Source organism: Gossypium arboreum, chromosome 5, assembly GCF_025698485.1.
Source record: "Gossypium arboreum isolate Shixiya-1 chromosome 5, ASM2569848v2, whole genome shotgun sequence".
In the NCBI taxonomy this organism is placed as follows: Eukaryota; Viridiplantae; Streptophyta; class Magnoliopsida; order Malvales; family Malvaceae; genus Gossypium; species Gossypium arboreum.
Genome location: NC_069074.1, coordinates 11,812,779 through 11,839,601, shown reverse-complemented (window position 1 = coordinate 11,839,601; position 26,823 = coordinate 11,812,779). Strand labels below are relative to the sequence as shown.

Sequence of the window (26,823 nt, the reverse complement as noted above, 5' to 3'; positions counted from 1 at the left end):
CAAGTAATGGGTTTCTTATTGTGACATTAATTCTTTCCTTTCGGTTCCCAACAAAAACATTAATCAAACCCATAATCATGAACCCCAGTTGAGCTCATGTACGCTTGAGGGTGGTTAATGTGCCTATAACATACATGCATTCTCTTACGTTGACGTCTTACCTACTTTTTAGTCCTTTCGCGCCCTTTACTTAAAAAAAAGAAAAACAATTTATATTAAGCACCGGGGGAATTTTTTTTTTTTAAGTGTTGAATATGTGGGTGGTGTCAAATAATGCAACATGGGATTCTACAGAAAGTCAAACCCCTAACCCAATCATTTCCACATCCAGTAACCTGTAGTAGTGTTATTAATGTATGTGTTTGTTTAAACTGAACATCCCTTTTTAATTGTTTCAACGAAGGAATCATTCGTTTCTAGTAGGAGGTCTTAGGTAGACCTAATTAACACTAATTTTTCTTTGCATTACTTTTTCTTTGAAAGGAGAAAAAAAAAAAAAAAACTTTGAATGAGACTAAATTGGCTATGGGTATCTGATAATTGATTCAATAATCATAATTGTTAATGTTGAATTACGGAAGCAAGAGAAGTTTTTATTGGACTTGAAACCCTGAATCAAAATTTGGAAGAAGGAACTTTGCCAAGTGTGCAGTAAAATTGTCAAAGGAATCTAAGCAATATCCCTAAAGAAATAAAACTAGTATGAGCTAATTTATTTTTAAAAAGAAAAGACTTGTTGTCCAAAATACCAAAATCAAATCACACCTTTATACCAGTTTCCTTTTGCTCCCCATTAGGGTTACCAATAGTGAAGCGGTAGGTATATTTTTTTTGAAACGAGGGGATATGGACTGGTCCATCTCTCTTCTCTCAAGGAAGGGAAAGCATGGTGGTTGGTGGAATGCACTCACCATTATGGACTTCTGTAAGTCAAATTACTCTCTCATTATGTCCCTTTGCGATCACTCAGACTGCATAATTAACCCATAAACCCGCATTATTTTTGTACTGTAAAGTCTAAACACAAAGAAGGTTGATTGTGTTTTTTGAATTTAAAGACATCATCCATCATTTATCTTATGTAACTAATAAACTCTATGAATATGGGTTCTACTTTGAGATAAAAAAAAAAAAAGAGGTTGTAACTATTGGAATTCGAACCCGAAATGGACTTAAACTCCATGTTCGCAATTCAGATTTCATTAAGTAAACTAATTTGATTTGTTTTTAGTTTCGTACTTGCTCTTGTGGATATAATATGTCAACGGTAACCAAACCAAGAAATGAGAAGAGAACTAGAATGATCCAGGCCCAACTTGGTTTGATATCAATCTGGGTTACAAGCTGAAAAGGAAAAAAGAAAATTCATGTTTGCTACTTGGATCAAGGTCCAATTTTTGAGGTCTATAGAGCTTCGGACAATGGCTAAAAAAGATGGGCTAACCACGAGGAACCAAATTTGCAAATGTCTTTTGGTTATTTGAAGACAATGTCCGGTTTCCATCGATGATCAACTTCAGACAGGGTTCACTACTAACCGTAAGACTTCTTCCAACACTAATTCCTTTATTTCAGAAGACAGTCTTAACATGTCTGAATGATCAAGGCCTGAACCCAACCTTCACTACTTTATTGAAGTAGATTAACACACACTTTTAAGATATTATTTTGTGCCATGCAGGTCGAGTTCCTGGCCCTCCTTATCGGTCTGTTCATTTAGTTTGTGCCAGTTGATGAAGGGCCTGTTAATGTTACTATTGGAGCACAGCTAAGCCAGTCAAGAGGCTGACTGACTGTTTGCATTAGAATCACCACCCATCTTTCCTTAAATCTCACCTTCTATTCTCAACTTGAAATATATATGCATCTCTGCTTTACGTTTTGTCATCCACTGGTGTGATTAAACATCTATGTTGATAGTATAGGATTTCATGGTATTCAAAGTTTCCTGTTTATAGCACACATTTGTATTTACTGTCACATGAATTTGGGTGACAACGATTGAGATGGAGAGAAAAATCATATCCAAATTATGTTTTAACACTAGCATTACATAAGCTCACACAGATTAAAAAAACTTTGCATATACAAGTAGAAGAAATTTCACAAGACGCCTCTTTTCTCCATGAGCAAAGTCAGTCTTCGCATCCTAGTTGTTGTTCCATTCAATCTCTGTATGCCCAAAAGAAAATGAGAGAAAACAATTATAATGATTAATGACATTGTTGGTAACAGGAAATATCATTGTCGAGAATTCAAGAAAAAACTTGAAGGGATGCTGGAGACCTGAGGCAGATAAGATTAAACGTCCTTGACAACAAGGTCACCATTGATAAGCTCTCTGTAGGCAGCAACAGGCCAAATAAAGCCTCTGAAGATGAGACCGGTAGCCAAAGGCACATCGATGATGATCTCCTTCATGGCTGGCTTCTTGTCATCGCTTATAGCAATAAGGTAGCTCCTTCCGACCCACCCGATCCATCCAGCGATGTACAAGAACAACAGGCCGGGCGTGATGAACTCACCCCAGTGCCTCTGATCGCCGCTCACTATCAAATGAGGCAACCCATCGGAGCCGCAGAGCAAGCCGTACTTGCCGTAGTTGTCGAACCGTCTCTTGGTTTTCTCGATGGTGGCTTTGATGGCGAGAGCCGGTGCGCTATCGGGGGCGTAAAGCTTCAACGAGGATTCCAGCTTCTTGATCTGCTGCTTCTCGCGCTTGGCGAATTGCTTGGACTCTTTGCAAGGAGTGAGCCCCGCAATGTCGGCAACAGCAGGGAGTGGAGCCGAAAGAAGGATGGAAGAAAGAGCGAGAGCCGCTGAGAAGGCCTGGAGTGATGAAGCCGATTTGTCGGAGGAGGAAGGATTGCTGGAGGAGCATACAATCAATGATCTGGATGAAGCCTTGGGGATCACTTGGGTCTCCAGCTTTGGCTTCAAAATTGATTTTGAGAGATTAGTTGGGATTGTAAGAGACATCATGGGGATCTCTTTTCTTCTTATTTTTGATTTTCTGGTATATTTCTTTGCTGATGATGAAGAAAGAGAGGAAGGTGAGGGATCGGTTTTAGTCTTTTAGATTCGGGTAAGGGAGAGACTAGTGGTGGGAGGAAGGATAAGAAAGCTGAGATGGATGGTTGTGGTTGGTTAAAGGGCGACTGTTGGTTGTGAGTTTCAGATTCTCTTATATCCATATCCTCTCAAATTTGGGAGCTTTGTCATTAGTTCGTGTGTTGCGCATGAGCCAGACCCTACTCACTACTGCATGTAACTGTAGCAATATCTTTGGTTACAATAAAACAGGACATCATTCAAAGGGGGAACTCAAAAATATCTAGACCCCGTAATTTCAAAACATAACATCAATTTAACATGGGATGGGAATTCCATTCCTTTGTCACAAAATGCAAAATCTTTAGACATAAAATTAACATGATGTGCCAAAATAAATCTTTAGGCCTAGCGATGATTAGTGTAATGATCGTTACGACCTGCTTGCAGGGGCAAAGTGAAAGGGGCAACCAGAGCCAGGTGTTTAATATTCTCTTACAAGAGAAATAGTGAAAATTTTATCACTGTCCTAGTTACTAAGTTGTATCCTATCAAAAAATTCCCGACTTTGTCGTGCTCTATTTCTGCTTGATGTCTTTACCAGATGCATTGGCTCTGCAAAGTTCTGTTTCACTCAACGTGTTGTTAGGTAACTATTATGAAGATCAAAGAAAGGAAGGATAGTCATGATTTTGAGAATCATCTGATAGAAAGTTAGAACTGTGACCCTGATGATGGTCAACTTCGAGCATTTGAAAGGCCACTTGCCCTGAATAAGTAGCAATCAAAGCTCACCAGACGATGTTAAGGATTTTAGGCTTGAAAATAGAGATGGGTGTAGTTCTAGCAAACAAAGCAGAGAGATTTCGAGGGGTAAGTTGCAGCAAGCAACTGGAGGATCAGAGAGAGGCAAGAAAATCTGGCCTGGCATACATGATGGGTAATTTGCGAGTGAAACATTGTTTAAGTGGTTTCTTGAGAAAGAACTGTAAGCGTCTACCCACTCACACCGCTTGTGCTCCCACATACATATCTCTAATCGAGTGTAAATCACGGTAGAAAGTTTTGATTTTTTTAAGTACTATCTCTATGAGATAGTGTGCTGTGATTGTTCTTTTGATAAAGCAACCAACTGTTTATTTTAATCAAAGTTTTGTTGCAGTTTTATGGTTTAGTAACATCGGCAACCACTACTATGGTTAATGTATGTGCTTAGTTATCTGCAAAGTATCATAAAATAACTGATTTAAGCAACATCAAACGTTCAGGCTAAATTATGCTTCAGAAAATAGATTTTTAGCTTTTGTAATTTCAACCTGTTAAATTGGAACCCTCCATTTTTAATTGATATTGATATTAGATGAACAACCTCAATTTGAATATAAAAAACATAAACTCGAGACATAATGGATACTGCAAATACACCATTTCAACCATTTTTTTTCATGTGACAAAAGTGCACAGGGCGGGCAACACAAACAAATCCAATCTAAAATCAAATGACAAAGGCAACCCTAAACTTAGCCCTGATGAGATAATATCATTTCAACACAGGTAACCAAACGTAGTTTGTCTCAAATTCACACAAATATAAGCAACCAAACAAACAAAAAAACGAAAAACTTGTCTACAGTAAAATAAAGTACAGGGATGGGAATTTTCTTTTCTAAAGTTATCCCAGAGATAAAAAATCCATTCTTGGAACCTGTCAAACACTGGCCAAGTTGTCAGGCTTGGTATGTGGAGGAGGAGGTGCACCAGGCGGCGGAGCTGGTGCCCCATAAATCTGAGGGTTGGTAGCTTGTCGCCGTTTAGCTCTTCTGAAGAAGTAATATGCCGCAGCAAGTAAGATGCAGAGGATAAGTAGTGGTAGAGAGATGATTACAACCAAACCCATCTTTACTTTGAGCTTTTCCCTATGAAATCTCTTTGTAAAGAGGAGAAATATATTTATAAAGAGGTTTCTTGTGGCTTCTTAAATAAAGTGAGGGTTCAGATTCTGTGAAGGACAGAGTGGAAGAGAAAGATAGGTGTTTTTTAATGTGTTTGCTAACTGTATGCAGCTTAATGTTCAAGCCTCCACGGCTAAACTTTCCAACCCAATGCAGGCATTTCTCAATTTCCAGTGGACAAAAGTGTAGTAACGCTGAGTTAAGTGCTCATGAACAGGTCTTTAATTTGTCTGCCAAATCACTACATTCTGATTCTCCTAGGATGTTACTTTACGGTAGTTTAGTAGTATTATTTTTATTAAGATACAACTCCACTCCACTTGCAAAGGTTCTTTCTATTTAGGCTCTATTAGTATTGGCCAACTTTTCTTCTTTTTTTCCCCTTAAATTTTGAGGGAAGTAAATACCGATACTCAGAAACAAAAATTGCTGCTTACCAAGAATTGTAGGTGGCTAGGGCTATGACACACATATGATGCGAATGGATATATAAAAATCTATACAATACAAAATGAGATGAATTAATCAAACCAAAAAGAAAAGGAAAGGAAAAAAAAGAAAATTGAAAAATTCAATCGATTACAATAACATATAGCCCTAAGAAAATTAGTTATTAAACCAAGAAACTACACCAAACTCAAATGTAGTTAAAATTAATCAACAACAAGGATACATATGAAGAGCTTGTTTAGTTCATAACGACATGAAAAAACATGAGAACTTTTAAGCAGCGATCATGCCATTTTGTTGCTTCAAGTAGAGGGTATTGGGATGATGAGGTGTAGGAGAAGGGAATGCAGGTTGATGAGGGGAAGGAACAGAAGGGAATGCTGGGTGTTGATGAGGCGGAGGTGGTGGTGGAGGGGTCCCTGGGGGCACCATTACACCATCTACAACCGAAACCATTCCCTGTGACTGAGGATTAATCCCAAGTTCTTGAGCAGCCAATGCACGCCCTTCTTGTCGCCCTTTGTTCCTTCCCATTACAAAGCAACCAAAGCTCAACATGATGAGCAGAATCACCATGGGAAGTGAAACCACCAGCACATATCCCATTTTTTCACTCTCCTGAAGATCCCTTCCTTCTAGAGATAATGCAACTTTTCCCCTTGAGCTGCTTAAGGTCTCTCTCTTTGGATTTAAGCTCATAAAATGGCGAGAGAGAGAGACTAACCATGGAAGGATTAGTTGTATGTCTTACGTCTATTTATGGGCACCTGCGAGCTCTAAGAAAATTGCAGCCAATTGACTTTTTTCCCCCTAATGTTCTAAAGTAAGTTGAGGGAAGAATTTTGATTATATATAATTATATATGCGGTTGGTTCAAAAGATATGACTAATTAATTTGATTATATAGTAAAATGATGGGGAAAACTAATGCTGGAATGGACGATTAGTGCAAATTCCTGGAGTTAACCACAACATATATTCTTTTTTCTTAATTTGTATCAGGTAGCTGGCCTTTTTTTATATGCTCTATGTCTCTAAACTCAGCGAGGTTTTGGGTTTGACTTTTACCCTGTCAAGTGTCAACTACAATCAAGTTGGGCTTAATTTATTTTGTAGTTTCTTTTTCCTTGCAGAATCCCTAATCCATCGATTAGGCTGGCACCATGTTCTGAATTCCTCTGGGGCTTGTGCAAGTTAGACTTTTTTTAGTTAAGTCAATTTGTCATTACTCTTATTGCAGCTTCCAAGACCTTCCCTTTATAGTTGAAAGGAAAATGGATGAATAATACATATATATATTCCCAACTACGAAAAGAAAAACAACTTGCTTAAAGATTTTAATTAATTAATGCAGGTGGTTTTACATTAATCTGTCTATTAATTTCTCAGGCAAGTACACCGGAAGAAATTGGTTCTAGCTAGCCGACGATGACTTTAGTACGAATCTCATATATAGCTATTTCCAACAGAAAAGAAAACATTATTGATTGCAAAAGTTTCTTAATACCAGGAAGGTTGAGAAAGGTTACAGTCATCCTCAATACTCGGCTGGATTGCCAATAATGTAGCAGCCAACGGGGGCGTCCATGCATGCGTTTGCACACCAGTTACAGAAGTGAAGGAGTTAAGGTAGCAAAGGTTATAGGATAGCAGCAAGGACATATATAATGGATCTCTCATCTTCCTTTATTCACAAACATTTACTGGGGATCCACTTGACCACTTAGTACTACCCTTGAAGTGGGGGTCAGTTGGATAAAGGGTGCTTCGTTTTGTTGTAACGCTAGAGGCTGGTCCGGTCGGTTCAAAATTGAAAATAGTGGTCTAGTACGTGCCTGAAAACATCATAGAAAATATATCTCATGCATCTGGAATTATATGTCCTTCACACAGCAGTGAAACATGAAAAATGAAAAAATTGGCTAGAGAAGAGGTTGAGTGAAATGTAGGAGAGTTGGGAGCAACATGCTGAACAACAGGATCTTATTTGGGCTTGAAGCCCAGTTAGTTGTTGTTGAGCGTAACAGTATCAATCATAGGCTAAACAGCCTGCTAGCGGAAAAGGCTTTCAAACTCCAATCAGTCCAAACATACCATAGGAGACACCTTCCTTCTTCATCCCAGTACTACCTCTTCTTCTGTTCATCATCTGCTTCAATCAAACATTCTGAGTGAGTCAAGCCTCTGTAAATCTTACGGTCATGCACTCTTTTATCAGACGGAACATCCATAATATATAATAACACATTAACACTCCTGAGGAACTTGTGTCCCAACACTAATATATACACTCCACCTCCCACCCAAAACCCATTGCATATATAAATATTCCTATAATTTTTAGTTATTTTTGCGCATAAACCATGTCATATGAATATTTTTATCCAGAAAAATATTCCAAATTTCTCATGAAATAACGAAATTATCCTATTTAAAATTCCTTAAACCTCATCATATATATCTCCTGGACCTGTATATCCTTACAAAAACGTTTTGGAGTAAATAAATATGTCACACATGAAATTTTCTGAACAATTATAGTAATAATATATTCAAAAAATTGATTAGTGATTTTTTTCAAAATTAATGAAAAATAACATAAAGATACTATATAATTTTAAAAAAAAAAAATTGAAAAACTCGATCAAGCTTAACAAACCAATTCAAACTCTTAAAATTCAATTTGAAGAAAAAATCAAAGAAAATAATGATTATTAGCTTATAATGTTGCTTAAATCAAAGAAAATAAAAGAGAAAGAGAGAGAAAGAGAAACACAAGTGGCGGGATTCCTGCATGCAAACGATATTTAGCGGCGATCCGAGAGCCTCGCTGTCTATCTTTCTCTCTCTCTCCTTTAGCTCTTTGTTTTCACGGGAAAGCGAAGCCAAACAACAATTAAACCCTTTCATCTCATCAATGCCTCTTTTCCCTTCCCCTTTCTCTCTTTTATCTCCTTTCCTTTTCCTTTCTTTTCACTTCTCTTTCTCTCATCTCATTACATTGCACGGTAATCATTTTTTCTTCCTTTAACTTTTTTATACATGCCTTTTCAATGTTTTATTATAATACGCCTCATCTTTCTTTCTTTCTTTCTTTTTATGCAGATTGATTTCGGGATGTGGGTTTGAAAAAGATATTTCAGGTTTGTTTATTGATTCTTTTTTTGGAAGATTGGATACGGTATATACGTGAATAAAAATCACAATATTTATATTCTATATTTGTTTTAAAATGTTTTATTGGTTTTATATTGTTATTAAAAATTGGATTCCATTTGGGATCTCTTTCTAGACTTTGGAAGCCTTTGCTTGCTATTTAAGAGAACGAGGCTCGCTTGTATATGATTCAATACTCCCATTGCTTGATTTTTTTTTTCAACATACATGTTTTTTCCTAATAGACCGCAACAAATCATTTTTTATTATTGTTATCATGGCTTTGTTTCAAACTTTATGCCCTTTTAAGATTTGTTATCAAGTTTTGCCTTTTAATGCTGGAAGACGATTGAAAGTTGAGTTTATGTGACAGTGAAGGGGAAGGAGAGGTCTAAATTATAATGGAGAAGAAGAAGTATCCAATTGGACCGGAGTATTATATTCTGCATGAGGAGGTCGGGCAGGGTGTTAGTGCTTCTGTGCGCCGTGCTCATTGTATACCCTTTGATGAAATTGTTGCAATAAAAATTCTTGATTTTGAACGTGATAACTGTGATCTGGTAATCCCTTCATTCCGATTCTGCTATTGTTTTTCTCTTTTAAGTTATTATCATTTTTTCTGGGGGGTGGTGGTTTGGTTCTTCATTTACTGAAATTTGGTTTTGATCATTTCTTATCTGATTCGGGCTAAAGGTTGTGCCAAACTGGATCAATATAAAAATAAAATAAAATTACCGTTGCTTCTTTTTATCTGTTGTGCTGCACAATGATGAACTACTTTGAAGAATTTCTGTAGATCCATTGTATCTTATGTTGAAGATCGGTCAGCAATTTGATGAGATTTCATTTTTTTTAAAAAAGGATCATTGATATTTGCTTGAACCCCGTTTCTAAACTTCACTTGAAAATCAATAAGTTTGTGCTTTCTTCATAGTTGATACGGCATACAATTAGTTAACATTCGGCAACGATATTCAAACAATCTTGATCACCTACTTGAGCTTGGCTAAGCATTTTCTTCTTGATTTGGTAGATATTGATTTTTAATATCTGCTGATGTAGAATGCTAAGGGACACAGATTTATGTTCACGTATAAGAGGCACTTCTCCCTCAATACGTGATGTAGATATTGGTGCATTTGGTCAACTCAAATTAAATCAATCATTTGAAATATGCGTAGGATTAATAGAAGTTAGAGATCAATCATTTTCATAAGATCAGCTTTGGAGCAAAGCTTTTTTCATTCCAAACATAGCTAGTATGTTTAGAGTTTGGCTGAATGCTTTTGCATCAAACATGATTGTTCCGAAGTTATTAACACTAGTTCTATCTTCTTTTAAAGGGAATTTTGTTTTTTTCTTCCTGTTCAGCTTCAGCTAATAAAAATTGGTAGTTGTTTTGATATCATCCTTGTATTGTGCCTGTGTAGAATAACATTTCTCGTGAGGCACAAACAATGGTCTTGGTTGACCATCCAAATGTTCTTAAATCTCATTGCTCCTTTGTTAGCGATCATAATCTATGGGTTGTCATGCCATACATGTCTGGGGGATCTTGTCTTCATATACTAAAGGCTGCATATCCAGATGGTTTTGAGGAGGTTGTTATAGCAACAGTACTTCGTGAAGTGTTGAAAGGTTTAGAGTATCTTCATCATCATGGGCACATACATCGGGATGTTAAAGTAAGCATTTGGTCTTCATCATGATTTAAAGCTATTGTGTTTGTGTGTGCTATTATATTTTAGTGATTATTACAGTTTGTAGCATCATTTGAGCTATACACATGTAATTCTTTGGGCCGGGGGGGAGGGTTAAAACCAAGCTCGTACTGGTTCAGTTTATTTTATCTCTAATTCTCTACGATTGAGCAAGTTATTTGCTAGTCAAAAGGCATACATACTGAAAATCGTTAGGGCAAGTGAAGATAGTATTTCTGCTACAACAGAGGTTCTGATTTGTGCAATATATGTTTGAGTTGATTATTTCTTCATTGCAACTTCAAGTGGAATATCTTGATTATTTTGTTGTGAGCTCCTAGAATTTTGATTAAAGCTTAATTATTTGTTTCTTATGTAAAAATGAAGTACTTGGTTTCTTTGTTCCTCAATGATCTTGTTCAACAGGCTGGGAATATTCTTATTGACTCCCGCGGTGGAATCAAGTTGGGGGACTTTGGTGTTTCAGCTTGCATTTTTGAATCAGGTGATAGGCAACGCCTGAGGAATACATTTGTAGGGACACCTTGCTGGTATGTTTACATTATCATGTCTAAATTTCAATTAGTTCCTAGTTCTTAGATAGCATTCTTGAGTGCCAGATATTTTATGTATAGCAAAGGCTAGATATATCCTTATCAACCCATAGAAATGTAGATTACAGAACAACCAGCTAATCCTGTTCATAGAGCATCTTAATTTTGAAGAGATGTCTCACTGGACTTACAAGAGTGGCAAACTTTCGATGTTTCTTATAATCTGTGGACTAATTTCCTCTCCATTGTTTCAGGATGGCACCTGAGGTTATGGAGCAACTTCATGGTTATGATTTCAAGTAAATCTATTGTTTTCTCAAAAAGTATATTTATGCTCCTTAGGTGGCATCATGTTGATGTTTATTTGGCAAAATCCATGTAGGGCGGATATCTGGTCATTCGGTATAACTGCACTAGAGCTTGCTCATGGCCATGCTCCTTTTTCAAAATATCCTCCAATGAAGGTGGATAGCTTCTGTGATCCCCTTTGGCATAATCCTGATCATTTGCCGGACCTTAACAGTTATTCTGATTTAAAAACCTATCTGTTGTTCTTAGGTATTGCTTATGACCTTGCAAAATGCACCTCCTGGCCTGGATTATGAAAGAGATAAGAAGTTTTCTAAGGTAAGCTTTAATCACTCCAAAACTCTCAATAGTCGGATTTAATTAGATAAAGTGATGTGTTCATCTTGTGTTTCTCTTTTCTCTTCAGTCTTTCAAGCAAATGATTGCTAGTTGCTTGGTGAAAGATCCTTCAAAAAGACCTTCAGCGAAGAAATTATTAAAACATTCTTTTTTTAAGCAAGCGAGGTCAAGTGATTATATATCACGAACACTTCTAGATGGATTGCCTGCTCTTGGTGATCGTATCCAAGCATTGAAGGTTAGCATGCTACTTTTAGGCATATGGTTCTTAGTTTGTATCATTAAGCCTCCCGTTATGTTTAAATTTCTATGTTATACTCACAAATGCTATCATTTTCAAACATAGAGAAAAGAAGAAGATATGCTTGCGCAAAAGAAAATGCCAGATGGTGAAAAAGAAGAACTATCGCAGGTTAGAACTTTAAAAACTTGAAACAAGTGGTCTTTATGATGTTCTTGTGTTAAGTCATGATTATTGAATTAAAACTTTTGGTTAGATCATGAAGTCAATACTAGAGTATGGGTTTAGACTGCAATTTATATTATTAACTTTGATTGGTAATTTGTAAGTGTATGTTCGCTTTGTGGATTTTTACTTCCACCAATATGTAATTTACTCTGTTCTATCATGGATGCATATTCTACTTTCCTGCTCATGGATGTAATATATTCTGCTACTATGGCTACTGATAGGATTTCATGATCTTAAGTTCATGATTTTTCTATGCTTTTGTAATAACGAGCAGAATGAATATAAACGTGGGATAAGTGAATGGAATTTCAATCTTGAAGATGTGAAAGCTCAGGCTTCCCTGGTACAGTAATGGTTTCTTTCCTTTCATCCTTTACATGAAACTTCTATGTTTGTTTTCAAATTCTTTGGAATTGGCATATTCTTCTTTTTTTCTGTTTTGTCAGATTCAGGATGAAGATGTTATATCCGAAACTACCCAGGGAGGGAGTTCAAGTTCTTTGTCTACTCTTGATGGACAAGAGAAGCAATCAGAACCGCACACCTCTTCTCAGGCCACATATAAAGTACTTCATTATTATTAGTATTTTTTTTGGTTCTGTATGCCTTGTGCTTGGTCATTTATTCTTTACTACAAGATCCCTTTTGGGTGGTTCATGATGGTCTAGCTTCCACAGGAAGATAATGATCTGGTCCTGAATCAGCCAGTTTCTTTTGCAGCTGTTGAACCAACAACAAATTTTGCCAAGTATGTTATTAATTATCTGACATTCATGCTTTTTTAAATTTTTTGTCTCTTTTGTTCAAGTATAGGAAGTTATAAGAACATAGTGTATCATGCCTGTGCTAAATTAAATTTTGAATAGTCTTCTTTCCCCAGAAGTGTCACATCAGGTCTCATACTTTAACTAAGTCTTCATTTACTGTAAGTAATGTAATTATGTCTGTGTTTGACCATCCAGAGCTAGATCTGAAAGATCTGATGATGACTCGAGCGTTGCTAGTCCCACCAATGAACTGAATGTGATTTCCCTTTGTCATGATGATCATCTTGAAAGTAATCCAAGTGAAAAGCATGTTTTGGAACTCAATGGAAAATCTTTTGATAACATGACCAAACCTTCTCTTCAAAGGTTAGCAACTTTAGGGAGCACCCCTACACCAGAAAGGTTTGATACTTTATTTTGCTTGTTTAATGCTTTGCCTGCATAATTCTTCTAATTAAAGGAGAAAGGTTTGATACTTTACCTGCATAATTCTTTAAATTTTCTTGGTTCTAATGCTTACTTCTCTGTTGCACCAGTAGTGTGGCAACTTAATTTGCTTGTCTTATTGTGTAAAGTTCCTCTCCCAAGAATTAGTTCTGCAAACTCCATTCGTTGCCTGTTGTCCCTTTGAGATAAAGCATGATGTCCTGCTTTTTATGTCAGCAATGAAATTGTTGTTGTAAATCTTGGCCTATGATTATCATGGGCATACCAGATGCTTGATTTCCAATTTGATAGAATAAAAGCCAAATCATGTGATCTATATTTACCCATATGGTTCGAGTTGTGTGAATCAGAGAGTTGACAAGGGGTAATCTTTAGACATCTGGGAAACATTTATCCAAACTTCTATTAAACTATCATCCCATCCAATTCATTTACACAACATTAACCGTAGTATTAGTATTATTGTCATCCTTTTATCATACTATTTTTTCAACATTCACTCATTTTATGAAGTTTTCCAGTGATAAGCAAAACCAGTCCCAGAATATTTCTGGTGTCAATGGAGTGGCAGTAAAGGAGGATAGTATTTCAGAGCTTCCTTCTAAGGCATCTACTAAATCATCAGGCAAGTGTTAATTGTTCACTCTCTAGCTTTTGTCGTGCAAAAATCCAGTTTTTGTCTTTTGGTTGGTTGATTTGATTATTTTGCTCTCTTGCCACTCCAAGTTGATTTACTTCCCAAGTAACGAAAGTGTAATTGCAGCAATGAACAGTGATGATCTAGATGAGAAAGCAAAGCCACCTGTTGTTCAGCAAAGGGGTCGTTTTAAGGTTACCTCTGAAAATGTGCAATTAGAGAAGGTGATTTATATCTTTCCGGTCTGGCTCTTGCTTCTTTTTCTCATAAGGGATATAAATTAGCCTTACTCTTTTCATTTTTCTATCTTTCCTACCAAGCACACCTTTGGAAATAATATTTTCCATATTTCTATTTTTCCACCTCTTCAATTTTTTGTCTTTCCAATTTTCTTTCCACTCTACCAAGCAAAGCCTTATGTGCCAAATTGCCTTTTACACCCAGCATTAGAACTATTACCCCATTTTGTAGTTCTCTAGTAAATGCATGATTAGGTATCTGACTTGATTTATAAGAGATTGAACTGTATCCGTAACAAAAAATTTTCGGACAATAAGTAAGCCTAACAAGTATTAGTAAAGAAGAAAGGGGAGCTTAAAGCTGCTTTTCCAGAGATTCAAGGAAAAGCAGGCTAAAGGGATGCTCTAAACCTTATGTAAAAACTAACCTTACCTTATGACTGCTTTGAGAGCTGATTGAGCATCACATATCACACTCAGAAAATCTCAGAGTCCACATGAACCATTGTGTAGGTGGCTTGTGTTCAAGCATCAAGAAGGAAGTGATAATTGATCTTGGATGCATGCGTAGTTTTTCAATCAACCTAACTAGACAAAGATGCCTCGTACGCCTGGAAAAAATAAACATATCTATAATCTTACTTATTTTCTTATAATCTTTATAATGTCAGTGTTATGGGTTATGCAGTTGATGGACCCACATCCTTTAGTGTCAGCAGCAGCACCATCTGATGCTGCTTCATCATCAACTCCTGTTGCCACACCATCAGCTTCTTCATCCAATCAACTTTTCCCATTATTGCAATCCGTTTTGCAGACAAACATTCTTCAAAGGGTATAAGTTAGACACATATTTTTGCCATTTTACCACTGTATCTGTAAAGCTAATGTCTCTACTTGGCTTGCTTTCATCAACAGGATCATATTCTTAATCTGATGAAGCAAGTTTCTGCTGGTGACTCTATAGGTGTGCTAAAATTAACGCTCCTCAAAACTCTCCTATTCCTCTCTTTAATGAATCCAAATTAGATGATCTTACATTTTCTATTTCTCCATTATTTAGCCAACCGCCCATTCGAGGGAGCTTCCATGCCAGCTAATGTCTCAACTGTCACAGAGAAATCTTTGGTACGTCGTATAGGGTTCTATCATTAAAAATCAGCCAAGGTAATCTCAAAAAATATAGTCTCTGCCGTAAAAAAATTGTGAACGCAGAGTCCTGCACTTTATGAATTGAAATTTTGGAATACATGTGTGGGATCTTTAATTAGGATGAGTTGTCGACAACTTAAGGGAACATACAATAAAAATTGAAGCATGGAATAATATTTTGGTGATAGAGCAATGTGAAGGTCAATAATGAATTGAGCGAAATGTGTTGCCGAAAAGCAGGAAGTAGTAGTTTGTGTGTGTTTCCAACAGGTTCTACGAAAGCTCTACAGTGGAGTTCCCATGTTTCCATTTGGCATTGGTTTGTTGGTTCGCTGTCAATCATTATTATGCTATAACGTTCAACTTTATCTTACATCATCTGTAATCCCCTCATCGACCTACATGATTTTGAGGTTGCATGAATGATCCCGAATCTAGATCTTCGTCTTGCACAATTCATTTGGGAAACATATTTTTCTTGAATTGCAGTTGGAAGTAGCTCATGATAGGGAGAAGGAGTTGCTTCATGAAATATCCGAGTTACAGTGGAGGTATTCCAATGTCTAGTGCATTCTGTTCTCTTTTTGCTTCTTAATTTTACCATCTCAAAACATAAAAACTAGTCTGAACCTTGGTTTGTTGTATGTAGGCTCATTTGTGCCCAAGAAGAACTGCAAAAATATAAAACAGATAACGCTCAGGTTAGTTTCTGAATTACTTTGCTCATCTGTTGCCTCTCTTCTTGTTTCTTACTTCTACAGCCTGCACATATCTTAACCTTCTAAGTTCAGGTGTAATTTTATTTCCATCCGGTGCACGGATGGAGGTAGAACTGAGCTCTTAAACCATATGATCCTAACAGAAGCTAGAAAGAGACGATTCGAAACAGTTATGACCTACTACAAATGAGGTCATAGTCTAAGGAAAAGGAAAGGTGGAAAGGAGTTGTAGAGGTTGAGATTCGAATTGTAAATCTATTGGACCCTGAATTTTAAAGGTGATTGCATAACTGGATTAAGCTTCTGGTTTGTAGCACGATACTCTTTTTGTATCATATATAGGTTGTTTTACAGTATTGACTGAAAAGAAAATTTATTCCCCCAAATGCCCTACTTGTTGTACAATGTTCTTTTATAGAATATATAAATACTGAAATATAACTTTAACCTTAAACAGTAAACCTTTATAGAAAAAGAAGGTATGCAACATCACATCAGAGTAAATGACTTTGATTTTCAGTTCAGTATGTATATGAAACAATACTACATTTAACCAAAGCAATCAAATCAAATTTGATGATGTTTCATTTTCTCATAAACCAAACACGGTATATATATATGATGAAATCATGTGAAGCACGGCATCTTAAAGGTGGCCGACAAATCAAAATCTATTTCTTAAGTGAACGTGTGATACAGCATTAATATACGAGGATACAGCATTATTGCATGCTTCTGATGGAGCGTTGGTCCTAAATTAAGTATGGTGTTAAAATGTCTGTTTATGTCTATTGGTTGGACGAGAAAAAGAGGTATCAATTCAATCAATGAATTTACAAAAATAAAAAAATTTAAGTTAATTAAAAATATTTGAACGAGAAACAAGTTTAAAATATTATAAAATAAAATTTTTGGGGTTCATATATTTTAAATTTATCTGCCTTAGTTTCCCTCATTTTGCTCTGTAGTTTTAACTTTTTCCTTAATTTATTATTATTTTTAGTTTAAAAAATAAACTTTAGCTGCATTTACCATATACGACACAAAATTTAATGATTCTTAAATGCATCATCACGATTTGCAACATAAAATTCATGCTAGATTATGAATATATATATATATTGTGTATACCATATTTGATCGACGATGGTATATAGTTTTCTTTTCGCTAATTTTTTTACGAAAATTGGAACGACAATCTCTTAAAAAAGTTTATAAATTCAATAGCGAGTTTAGTAGAGACTCGGGTTTTGACCTCTTAAAATGATAAAATTTTATAATTTATAAAATTTTAAATTACTAATAGTAAAATTATACTTTGTTCTCTCAAAATAATAAAATTTAATTTAACCTTTTAAAAATTTTAAAAATATATACTATTAAAATGATAAAATTATATTTTATTATTATAAAATATATAATTTAATTCTGTCTCCAAAATATTACTAAAATTATATAAAAATTATTAGAATCATCTAAAACTTTACGAAATTCATTTTTAAAAGTTAGTTAACCTTAAAATGGGCTAATTTTTTAATATTATTTTGGAGTAGAACAGGTGGTTTTAAAATATAGTATTTTCATGGTAAAAGTATAAGAGAAGATGAATTGCATTTTGGGTTTTACAGAGTAAATTAATTTTTATATATTTTGAAATGTACTAATTAGTCTATTCTTTAAATTTTATTTGTTAAATGGTACGTGAAACGTTATATTTATGTCGAAATTATTTTTATGAGTAAACAATAAAAATAATTATGCAATTATGTCTTTCGTTCTATTTTGTCACACAACTAATAATTTCTATTGATTTAGTAACTAAATTTTTAAAATTAATTATTTTAGTCCATTTGAACTGATGTAAGTTTTTTTAATTAAAATAAGAAAAAAGTATCATCTTTCAAGTCACTTGCAAAATGACTTTAAAAAAGTTGAGATAAAATACAAAAAAAAAATTTAAGATTCAAAAGAAAATAAAAGGCATTAAAAACGTTACTTTTCGGGTGGTAATGCAATCAATTATTTCAGATAGAGTCTAAATTAATTGGTTTGGTCCAATGTGAAGCACAAATTATAATAAAAGAAATTGATGCAAATGTCTTGTAAGAGTGTACTATTTTATCATTTTAATATCTCACGTGAGTTACTCAATGAGTTATAAAGAACTAAAATGACAAATTTTGTAAACATTAAGGGTTAAATTTGTTGAATTTTCTATATTTATAATTAAATTGATTTAAGGTGTAAATATTAGAGGGCTAATTGTATTATTAGACCAATAAAATACTCACATTTGCTCGATTAAAATATTTAATTTTAAAAATTTTAGTAATTAAATCGAAAATATTAATTGCGAATGATCATAATAAAATGAAAAATATAACTGGATGACTATTTTATAGTTTATCTGAAAAATAATTTAAAACATAAATTTAATATTTCATGAAGGAATTAATTTACACATTTTAAAATATATAAAATTAAATTGCTTTTTTTAGTAAAAAAATCAAATTAGAAGCTTCACTCGTTTACCTATTTTCATCGATAATAATACGGTTAATGTGACTTATTCTAGCAATCGTGATGCCGTCGTTTTTTAAAAGGATAATAATGGAGCGTAAAGCCGTAAACACACGTTATTGTTACGTTCCGAAATAAAATAAACTTACTAAAAGGAAAAGAAAAAAACTTACGAAATAAAAATAAATTATCTGATATTTCCTTAATTAAGTAGACCCCCTCAGAACAAACATCCTCCGAAATACTCCACTTCTCACTCTCTCTTTCCTTCTCTCCTTTATATGATTTTTCCCCCCTCTGTTCTCTTTCCAGAAATTGAAGAATTTCATTAGATGGCTTCAGAGAATGTGTATGTCGAGCACTGTAAAGGCGTTAATGGCCTCGACAAAGTCATCTTAAGGGAGATACGTGGTTGCTCTGCTGAGGTTTCCCCTCTCTTTCCTCCGATCTTTCGTTTGCGCTTTCTTATCTCATCAATCTTGTCTCTGTTTTCGGAGCCAGAGTTATTCTTGTTATTTTTTTTGTTAGGAATCTTCAAAACTTTGTTAAAATGTTAAGCTGCATTTAAAAGATTACCTGTTCTTTTTCTTTTATTTTCAGAGTTTTGCGTGTTATGCATTTGATTGTTGTGTTCATCGATTTAGATCTTGTGATTGTTAATTGTTTGTATAATGAAACTGATGATTTTTAGTCTTGTAACGGTCGGGTTTTTTTGCTTAATATATCTGATGAAGATGCGTTGCGTTTGCATTGAATTTATATTAAGAATAATTCGTTCTTTTGTCGTACTCGTGAATGGGACCGAATGTGTTCTATGAATCTCCTGAAGATGCGTTGCGTTTGCATTGAATTTAAAAAGAAGAATAATTCATTCTTTGTTGTAGTCGTGAATGGCACCGAGTGTGTTTATAAAAAAGACAAAAGAAGATGTCAAGAGAAAGGTGAAATGTATGAACCGAAAGATTCTTGAGAAACCAATCTTGAGGGTGCCGATTAAAGCTCATTATTACTATTTCTATACACCTACAGGGAAGTTTAAAACGTGTGAGTTGATATGCTTACCACATCCTATTGGATGACAAATAATAAAGTTGATCTTGATTTATTATGTTAACATATTTAGTTAAATGGACGCATGATGATAAATTGAGTTCACTAGAGAAGTCTTTGATTTCCTCCACCGTAGTATACTAGTATAGATAATAATCCATTTCTGTGTCCTTAAAGCCATGAGAATCTTTATCTCACTCTCTTTCTTCTGATGATAATTATTTCTGAAAATTAATTCTTTTGTTTGAATATCTGCAGTCTGTTGATTTTTTTCCTTATATTAACCATGCTTAAAAGTGGAATCAGTGTTTCTTGAAATCCCATCGTATCAACAGAGAAAGTTGTGATTGCTGCTTAGGCAGTCTTCCTGAAAAACTTAATACACTCTTAGACAACACAAATTCTGTCTTCATTTTCCATTTTTCCTCTTAAACAGGTCTATCTGGATGGAGGCCAAGTCACTTCTTGGAAGAATGAATTCAGGGAACAGTTGCTTTTCCTTAGTAGTAAGGTATCTGTTTTAGAATTATTCTTGTAAGAAGATGTTTAGCTTACGGATTTAAAAGAATTAAAGTTACCTTTTCCGCATTTTATTAATTATCTTCAGCAGAGATAGTCCCAGAATGTGCATGCAATAGTTCATGGGATGACTTTTACCACATTGGTCACTTGTAATCCTGTTATCTTTTTATCCCATTTAGTCAACCATATGCTTGTAGGGTCTCATAATTTTGCAGTGTGTTGATTAATTCTTGCAGGTTATAGTTATTTAGTTGGTGTTTCATGTTTGATCAACACTTGATGGTATTTGGTATAGAGGTTAGTGCTTAAAAAGCACTTCTGAAAAATGAGTTAGTTTTGGGAGGGAAATGTCGAAAGAACTGTCAGTTTTACTTACCTTTTGATATAAACAAGGTTTCTTGATTTTCTTGAAGTACAAAAACTTTCTAATTGAAATGATCCATGTATATTGATTTTTTATTTTGGGAGAAAACTAGCAATAGGATTGCCTTATCAATGAATATGTGTGCTTTCTGCAGGCTACATTTAAGCCCCCTAATGCTATTCGTGGAGGTATACAGATCTGTTTTCCTCAAGTATGTGCTTCAATTCTTGTCTTTGTGTTTTTGCAATTATTATGTATACTTTTCTTCCAGCTCAAATGTTTGCGGTCTGCAGTTCGGGACTATTGATTCTCTTGAGCAACATGGATTTGCAAGGAATCGTCTTTGGAGTGTTGATCCTGATCCCCCACCATTTCCGGCAAATACTTCTCACAGGGCCTTCGTGGACTTAATCCTCAGGCACTCTGAAGAAGAAGTGAAAATCTGGCCTCACAGGTGCATATCTCAATACGAAGTTTGATCTATTTAATTATGTTCCTAAATTGACATTTTAATTTCAGTGCTTTAGTTTAAGCAAAATTGTTAAAGTGGCATGGAATAGAGTTTGTTATTCCCATAAAACATTATTGTTTATGGGATCCGGTTGTACACTGTTTTTGAAGTCAATCTTAATGTGCTCTAGTACTGGTCTGTATATAGATTTATGGATTAACCGATTTCATTTCTATGTTACTTGTCCTGTTTATTTAATGTGTACATTTAGGTAGGCATGTGAGATTGATACTGAAGTTCCATTGTTTGGATTAAGGGATATGCTATCTTGTGCAGGTATGAGTGTCGATTAAGGATAGCTTTGGGTCCTGGTGGTGATTTGATGTTGACATCCCGCATTCGAAATACCAACACTGATGGAAAGTCGTTTACATTTACATTTGCCTATCACACCTATTTTTCAGTCACTGATATCAGGTTCAATATATTTTTCTTGCCATCTTGTGGTTTTTAGTTTTGAGAACCTTCACATGTAAATATGGTATTATGAATTTTTAATTTTACTTGTTGCAGTTATTTTCTTTATTTAACAATGCTGGTCTCTTTTCCTTAAGTCTTGAAAGCAATGTGAGATGCAATCTCTGAACATTCCTTGATGAAATCACCCTATAGTTCTAGTGGGACTATCAAGAGCAGGAGAATAAATATGAGATCAAAGTTATTAGTCACTGGACATGAGTAGTTTACTTACACGTATGGTTTATAATCATGCAGGCTACAGTCTTCTACATTGTAGCTAAATATATTTGCTTTACTATTTTGAATAGGTGTTCTAGATACTCTTGCAAAAGATGATGACTTTATATTGAAATGTTAATAAAGTTGTTTTAATAACACGTTTGTATTACAGATAGAATGAAAAAAAGCTTTGTTTCTAGACATTGTTGTATGATAAATTGCAAGGGCCTACTCATTCTTGCTCTTTGTAATTTTTTTTTCTATTTTGTTTAGTGAAGTGCGAGTAGAAGGACTAGAGACGCTGGATTATTTGGATAACCTGAAGAATAGAGAGCGGTTCACTGAACAAGGGGACGCATTAACATTCGAGTCAGAAGTTAGTGTTGATTTTCATAAGCAGGCTTATCCATTTTCCTGGTCTTTTTAATTCTACTTTGTGTTTATTGTTTTATTACTGTTATCCTTAATGAAAAAGGTTGACAAAGTATATCTCAGTACACCTACAAAAATTGCCATCCTGGACCATGACAGGAAGCGGACTTTTGTGTTGAGAAAGGATGGACTTCCAGATGCTGGTGAGTTCATCGTCTCTATACACTAATTATGCGTGCTATGGATATTTTGTTGTTGGTCCGTTCTCACCTTGGAAGTTAATAACTATAGATCAGCTGACTGTATTTAGAACGACTAAATATGGCGAAGATAGGTTTAATCATATGGTTTCTTTTAGATGATTGGATAAGGATGTAAATCATGGTTAGATGTGTTGATTACAGTTTTTTAATTCCTGTATTTCCCTTTTTTTCTTTTCAGTCGTGTGGAACCCCTGGGATAAGAAAGCAAAGGCGATGACTGATTTTGGTGATGATGAATATAAACACATGCTATGTGTCACAGCTGCTTGTGTAGAGAAGCCCATCATTTTGAAACCTGGTGAAGAGTGGAAAGGGAGGCTGGAGATTTCAGCTGTTCCTTCCAGTTACTGTAGCGGACAACTTGACCCTCGAAGAATATTCCGTAGTAACTGAAAGTCTGGCTTTTTCTTGGTCATCTCTTTGTACAGCTTAAAAGACTGGCAATCCGGTTGCCAATTAGGCCTCACCTTCAACTGGCTTCACAGTAAGAGCAAGCAAAGCATTTTAGTGCAAAGCATTTCAGGTTCTTTCGGTGTTCTGATTAACTGTCCATGATTTTGTTTTTTGTTTAAGGAAATATTCCTTCATTACATTTTGAAATCCATTTTCCTATTAATATATAGTAGAATTTTCCCGAGACTTGTACAATCGTTTTATTAGAGTTTTCCAGTTTGGTAATAAAATCCTTTGCTTCAATTTCAGAGATCATAGAATTTCGTTTTTCAGTGGCGTATATAGTTTTTCTTTGTTTGGCATCCGACTTTGATTTTTTCTTTTTATTATAAAATAGGTTATTATTTGATTTGGTCCGCTTCCAGTGAAATTTAAATAAAATGTCACATTTGTTTATATAATTTATTTTTGACCACATTTATCAAGAAAAATATAGATGAGACTATACAAATTAAATCCACTATTTGTAAACAAAATGTAAAAGTTTTAAGAACTGAATTTGACAAAAGTAAAAAAATTAAAATTTATTAAATTAGAGTAAATCTAGGTTATTTAAATCGAATCGGTTGATCTAAATTAATTGACTAGGAAAGTTAAATTGAATTTTTATATATATTTTTATTTTATAATTTTTATTGATTTAATTTATGGAATTGATTAAATTGATTGTATCATTAAACGAATCATTTAATTGATTCGATTATCTGTTTGAATCTTAAAACTTTTGAATATAAATAAATTAAATAAACAAATAAAAGAATTTAATTTATTAAATTAATGCATTAAATATTAATTCATTATAACATTCAAAATTATCTTCTATATCGGAAATCACATATTTTATCATATTCACTCTCTGACAGTAAACCACCCCATTATTCCCTCAACTTCAGTGGAAATTGTTTTTGGAGTTCTTACATTGTAACATTTATTTACAATATATTATTATATCATTTGTAACTTGTTTTAATATTTAATTTAATACTTAAATTCTATCAATATTTAATATTTGTATTCTAGTAAAAATTATAAATATTTAATTGGGATAGAAAAAATTTAAATGTTAAATTAAGGATTGATGTCAAACTCATATATTTAATTGGGACAAAAAATTTTGCTAAGTATCAAATTAAAAAATTTAGATATAAAATTAAACATTAAAATTAAATTTAAATACAAATTTAAAAATAAATTTAAATATCAAATTAAACGTTGAAATCAATATCATATATTAAATATTATATTAGCCCAATACAATATACACGAAAATACACGAAAAGGATAAAAAAAACCAGAAAGGAAATCGTAGAAAAATAATGGATCAAAGAGGGTAAGCTGAAGAACTCTTTGATTTCAAACCCAAAATCCATCAAAGATCTCTGGAAGAGAAAATCAGACGAAAATGTGTTGAAAATGCTACAAAAAGTTCTTTGATGAGAGAATAGGAAGTGAAGATATAAGGAGAAGGAAGCTCGAGTTCGAAGGAAAGATAGCAGAACGGTATTTTGTTTTTCTTTATCCGCGGAAATTTTCTTCCACTTTCTCGAGCTCCAATCAGGTCAGAGCAACAATAACGTTTCTTTTCGAAATTCTCTCTTTCTGGAATCTCATGTTTCCTTTGCTCTCTGTTGTATTCAATTTCCCCCATGAAATTCAAGCTTATTGTTGAAAGTTGGCATTGAACTTATATTTTTAACATTCGTTGATCCGCGTAGCAGCACTTTGCTTTTCGAGGCGGTATTTTTCTTTTAGCTTCTATTTATTGAATAAAGAAGAGATGTTCATGAACCGGGTTGAGCTCATTTTCGTGGATTTTTTAGTCAAATTTATCTCTGAATAAGTATAAAGGAGGTTTTTTCTGGGTTGATATGGTTCAAATTTGGCTTTCTTTCTTTTTCATTTCTCTGGGTTTTTATTTGAATTTTGTTGATTGAATTTGGAGGGACGAGTTTAAATCTTTGAACTTTATGAGAGCTTTGCTGTTGGGTTGCAAAGATGCGTTTTGTAATGGTGTCCATGGGTCTTTCTGGAGTTAGTGGAACATCTTTAGTGGGGTTATGGAAAGGGGGTTTTTGAAATGGAGCAAAGAAGCCCTAATTTAATTGAAGTTTTTGGGGTGAAAGGAAGTGTGTGACTGCATTTTTTGGTCAATTAATTAGGTTATGGATTTTTAGCGGTGAACAATGCAACCGCCAAATCAGCACTCGCGGATCAATCTCCTTGAGTTGAAAGCTCAGTTAATAAAGAGACTGGGGCCTGAGAGATCGAAACAGTACTACCATTATTTGAATAAATTGTTGAACTTGAAGCTAAGCAAGGTTGAGTTCAATAAGGTTTGCTTTCGTGTTCTCGGGAAAGAGAATGTTAGACTACACAATCTCCTAATCCGTTCAATATTGAAAAATGCTTGTAATGCGAAAGTCCCTCCACTGCCTGTGACTATCCTTGACGGTCAGCAAATTGGGGATGTTCTATTGTCACCTTGGAAAGCAAGATCTGGAGCATCCATTAGGCTTACTGCCAAGGTGGATTCTGCTTCTCATGAATCAACAATAACTAATGACATTATTGTATCTGAAAATCAGGATCTGACTTCTCGTGGTACAAAGAAGCCGGTGCAGCATCATCAAGAAGTTTCAGGCAAAGCAGATAATGGAAGAGATGTTCTGCTTCCTAACTCTGAAGTAAAGGGATCAGCCAATAGTTTTGCTTCTGAAGATGGCAGAGGTCAAAGTGAAGTATTGTTTGCTGCAGATGGAAAGGAGTTGTGTGCTAGAAGTTCATTGCAAGCACCACTTGGAATTCCATTATTCTCTAGTAGTATCTCTGAGACCCGAAGGGCTTTGACTTTGGCAAGAAGTACTAGACATGCCAAGTCATATGCTATTGGTGGATTGCTCGACTCTGAGGCACTGAGGGAACGCATGCAACAAATTGCTGCACTGGAGGGCCTTGAAGGTGTGCCAATGGATTGTGCCAATATCTTGAACAACGGACTGGATGTCTACTTAAAGAGGTTAATAAGGATGAGCTTTGAGCTAGTAGGAACCAGGCATGGATGTAGTTTGAGTAAAAATAATACAGTGAAGCAGCATTCCCACTGGAATCTTGTTAACGGTGTCTCACCAAGTCACCATAATCAGGTTCAAAATAGCAGCTGGAATTTGGAAGCTATAGACGAACAGAGATACTACAAACTGATTTCTTTGCTGGATTTCAAGACTGCCATGGAATTGAACCCACAGAGGCTTGGAGAAGGCTGGCCAGTACTGCTTGAGAAGATATACATGCATTCACCCGAGGAATAACATTCAGGAACTTGTGTGTCTGTCAGTAATTTATTTGGTAACTTAATGTCAAAAGGTTCCCGGAAGTGGAAATAAGTTTTCGTGAGCAGGGTGCTGCATTTAGGATTATGCCCCCTAAAACACGATACTTGTGGTTAGTTGGCAACTAGTCAAAAGGGATAAGGAGAAAAGCAAACACATGATTGATTGCCCTGTTGTTGTACCTTTAGCATTATTTTGGTTCACTTAGTTTTTTCTATAATAGCCTATGAGGAAAAATTTGTATTACAGTTTTGCAGGAATAATATCTTAGCTTAGGAGGCAGACAAATTTCATGATGTGAAATTCCACTTTATTCACTTGCAACAATCCAGTTAGAATCTTAATATCAAAAGTTATGCTTTCTTTATCATTCTTGCTGATTTTACCTTTTTTACTCTGAAACTCTTCGATGAACTGCTGTCATATTTAATCTGGAATTGTTGTGATATTCACTTATTATAACCTCATATTTTCTGTCATTTCCGATGTTCTTCGTTTTTGTATCTTTGTATTCCATGGCTTCTCTTCTTGTGAGCTGATGGAGAATAGTTCTATTACACCGTAATAATAGCTGGTACTTTAAGTACTCAAGAGTCAAGACTCCCTTGCATAGCTTAGATAAAGTGTTACAGTGACAAATACATACTCTTAAGTTTCTCTGATCAGGTATTTCTCCTCACATTCAATTCTTACACAGGAATTATCATATTTTGGAGATTGTTAAGCTGCCTTTGCCTGTGTTTTAATGTTTTATTACAGGGGCATGAATACATGAGATAAAAGATATGGTATGGTATGGGACCAAAGGTTTAATGGA

General features: G+C 34.7%; 5 protein-coding genes and 2 long non-coding RNA genes across 7 annotated transcripts; 4 read left to right on the top strand and 3 right to left on the bottom strand.

The window, feature by feature from the left end:
- Positions 1-1,436: 1,436 nt before the first annotated feature.
- On the top strand, positions 1,437-2,610 carry LOC128293058 (uncharacterized). Its single transcript, XR_008283086.1, has 2 exons — positions 1,437-1,539; positions 1,682-2,610. It is a non-coding gene; the product is annotated as an uncharacterized LOC128293058 (long non-coding RNA).
- On the bottom strand, positions 2,008-3,173 carry LOC108450651 (photosystem I reaction center subunit III, chloroplastic-like). The gene is made up of 2 exons (XM_017748370.2): positions 2,287-3,173; positions 2,008-2,172 (listed from the first exon to the last, which is right to left on the bottom strand). Exon 1 carries the CDS (start codon positions 2,980-2,982, stop codon positions 2,302-2,304), a length of 681 nt encoding a protein of 226 aa, XP_017603859.1. The 5' UTR covers positions 2,983-3,173; the 3' UTR covers positions 2,008-2,172; positions 2,287-2,301.
- A 2,360-nt stretch (positions 3,174-5,533) lies between these two features.
- LOC108452790 (uncharacterized) lies at positions 5,534-6,178 on the bottom strand. The gene has a single exon (XM_017750580.2). It carries the CDS (start codon positions 6,150-6,152, stop codon positions 5,727-5,729), a length of 426 nt encoding a protein of 141 aa, XP_017606069.2. The 5' UTR covers positions 6,153-6,178; the 3' UTR covers positions 5,534-5,726.
- Positions 6,179-6,777: 599 nt separating this feature from the next.
- Positions 6,778-8,358, bottom strand: LOC108489963 (uncharacterized). Its single transcript, XR_001872064.2, has 3 exons — positions 8,230-8,358; positions 7,548-7,602; positions 6,778-7,288 (listed from the first exon to the last, which is right to left on the bottom strand). It is a non-coding gene; the product is annotated as an uncharacterized LOC108489963 (long non-coding RNA).
- Positions 7,580-16,330, top strand: LOC108489961 (serine/threonine-protein kinase BLUS1-like). The gene is made up of 22 exons (XM_017794732.2): positions 7,580-8,461; positions 8,559-8,596; positions 8,983-9,169; positions 10,040-10,294; positions 10,736-10,860; positions 11,118-11,162; positions 11,246-11,327; positions 11,422-11,490; positions 11,579-11,749; positions 11,858-11,923; positions 12,258-12,326; positions 12,430-12,549; positions 12,661-12,731; positions 12,946-13,116; positions 13,719-13,822; positions 13,961-14,058; positions 14,762-14,908; positions 14,992-15,040; positions 15,137-15,201; positions 15,715-15,776; positions 15,875-15,926; positions 16,017-16,330. The coding sequence occupies exons 3-22, from the start codon at positions 9,011-9,013 to the stop codon at positions 16,020-16,022; spliced, it is 1,986 nt and encodes a 661-aa protein (XP_017650221.1). The 5' UTR covers positions 7,580-8,461; positions 8,559-8,596; positions 8,983-9,010; the 3' UTR covers positions 16,023-16,330.
- Positions 16,331-18,610: 2,280 nt separating this feature from the next.
- Positions 18,611-22,937, top strand: LOC108450360 (putative glucose-6-phosphate 1-epimerase). The gene is made up of 8 exons (XM_017747943.2): positions 18,611-18,889; positions 19,951-20,025; positions 20,555-20,611; positions 20,694-20,854; positions 21,188-21,328; positions 21,863-21,965; positions 22,065-22,164; positions 22,403-22,937. Exons 1-8 carry the CDS (start codon positions 18,797-18,799, stop codon positions 22,615-22,617), a joined length of 945 nt encoding a protein of 314 aa, XP_017603432.1. The 5' UTR covers positions 18,611-18,796; the 3' UTR covers positions 22,618-22,937.
- Positions 22,938-23,906: 969 nt separating this feature from the next.
- LOC108453548 (uncharacterized) lies at positions 23,907-26,358 on the top strand. Its single transcript, XM_053028324.1, has 2 exons — positions 23,907-24,235; positions 24,837-26,358. Exon 2 carries the CDS (start codon positions 24,861-24,863, stop codon positions 25,983-25,985), a length of 1,125 nt encoding a protein of 374 aa, XP_052884284.1. The 5' UTR covers positions 23,907-24,235; positions 24,837-24,860; the 3' UTR covers positions 25,986-26,358.
- The last annotated feature ends 465 nt before the right edge of the window (positions 26,359-26,823 follow it).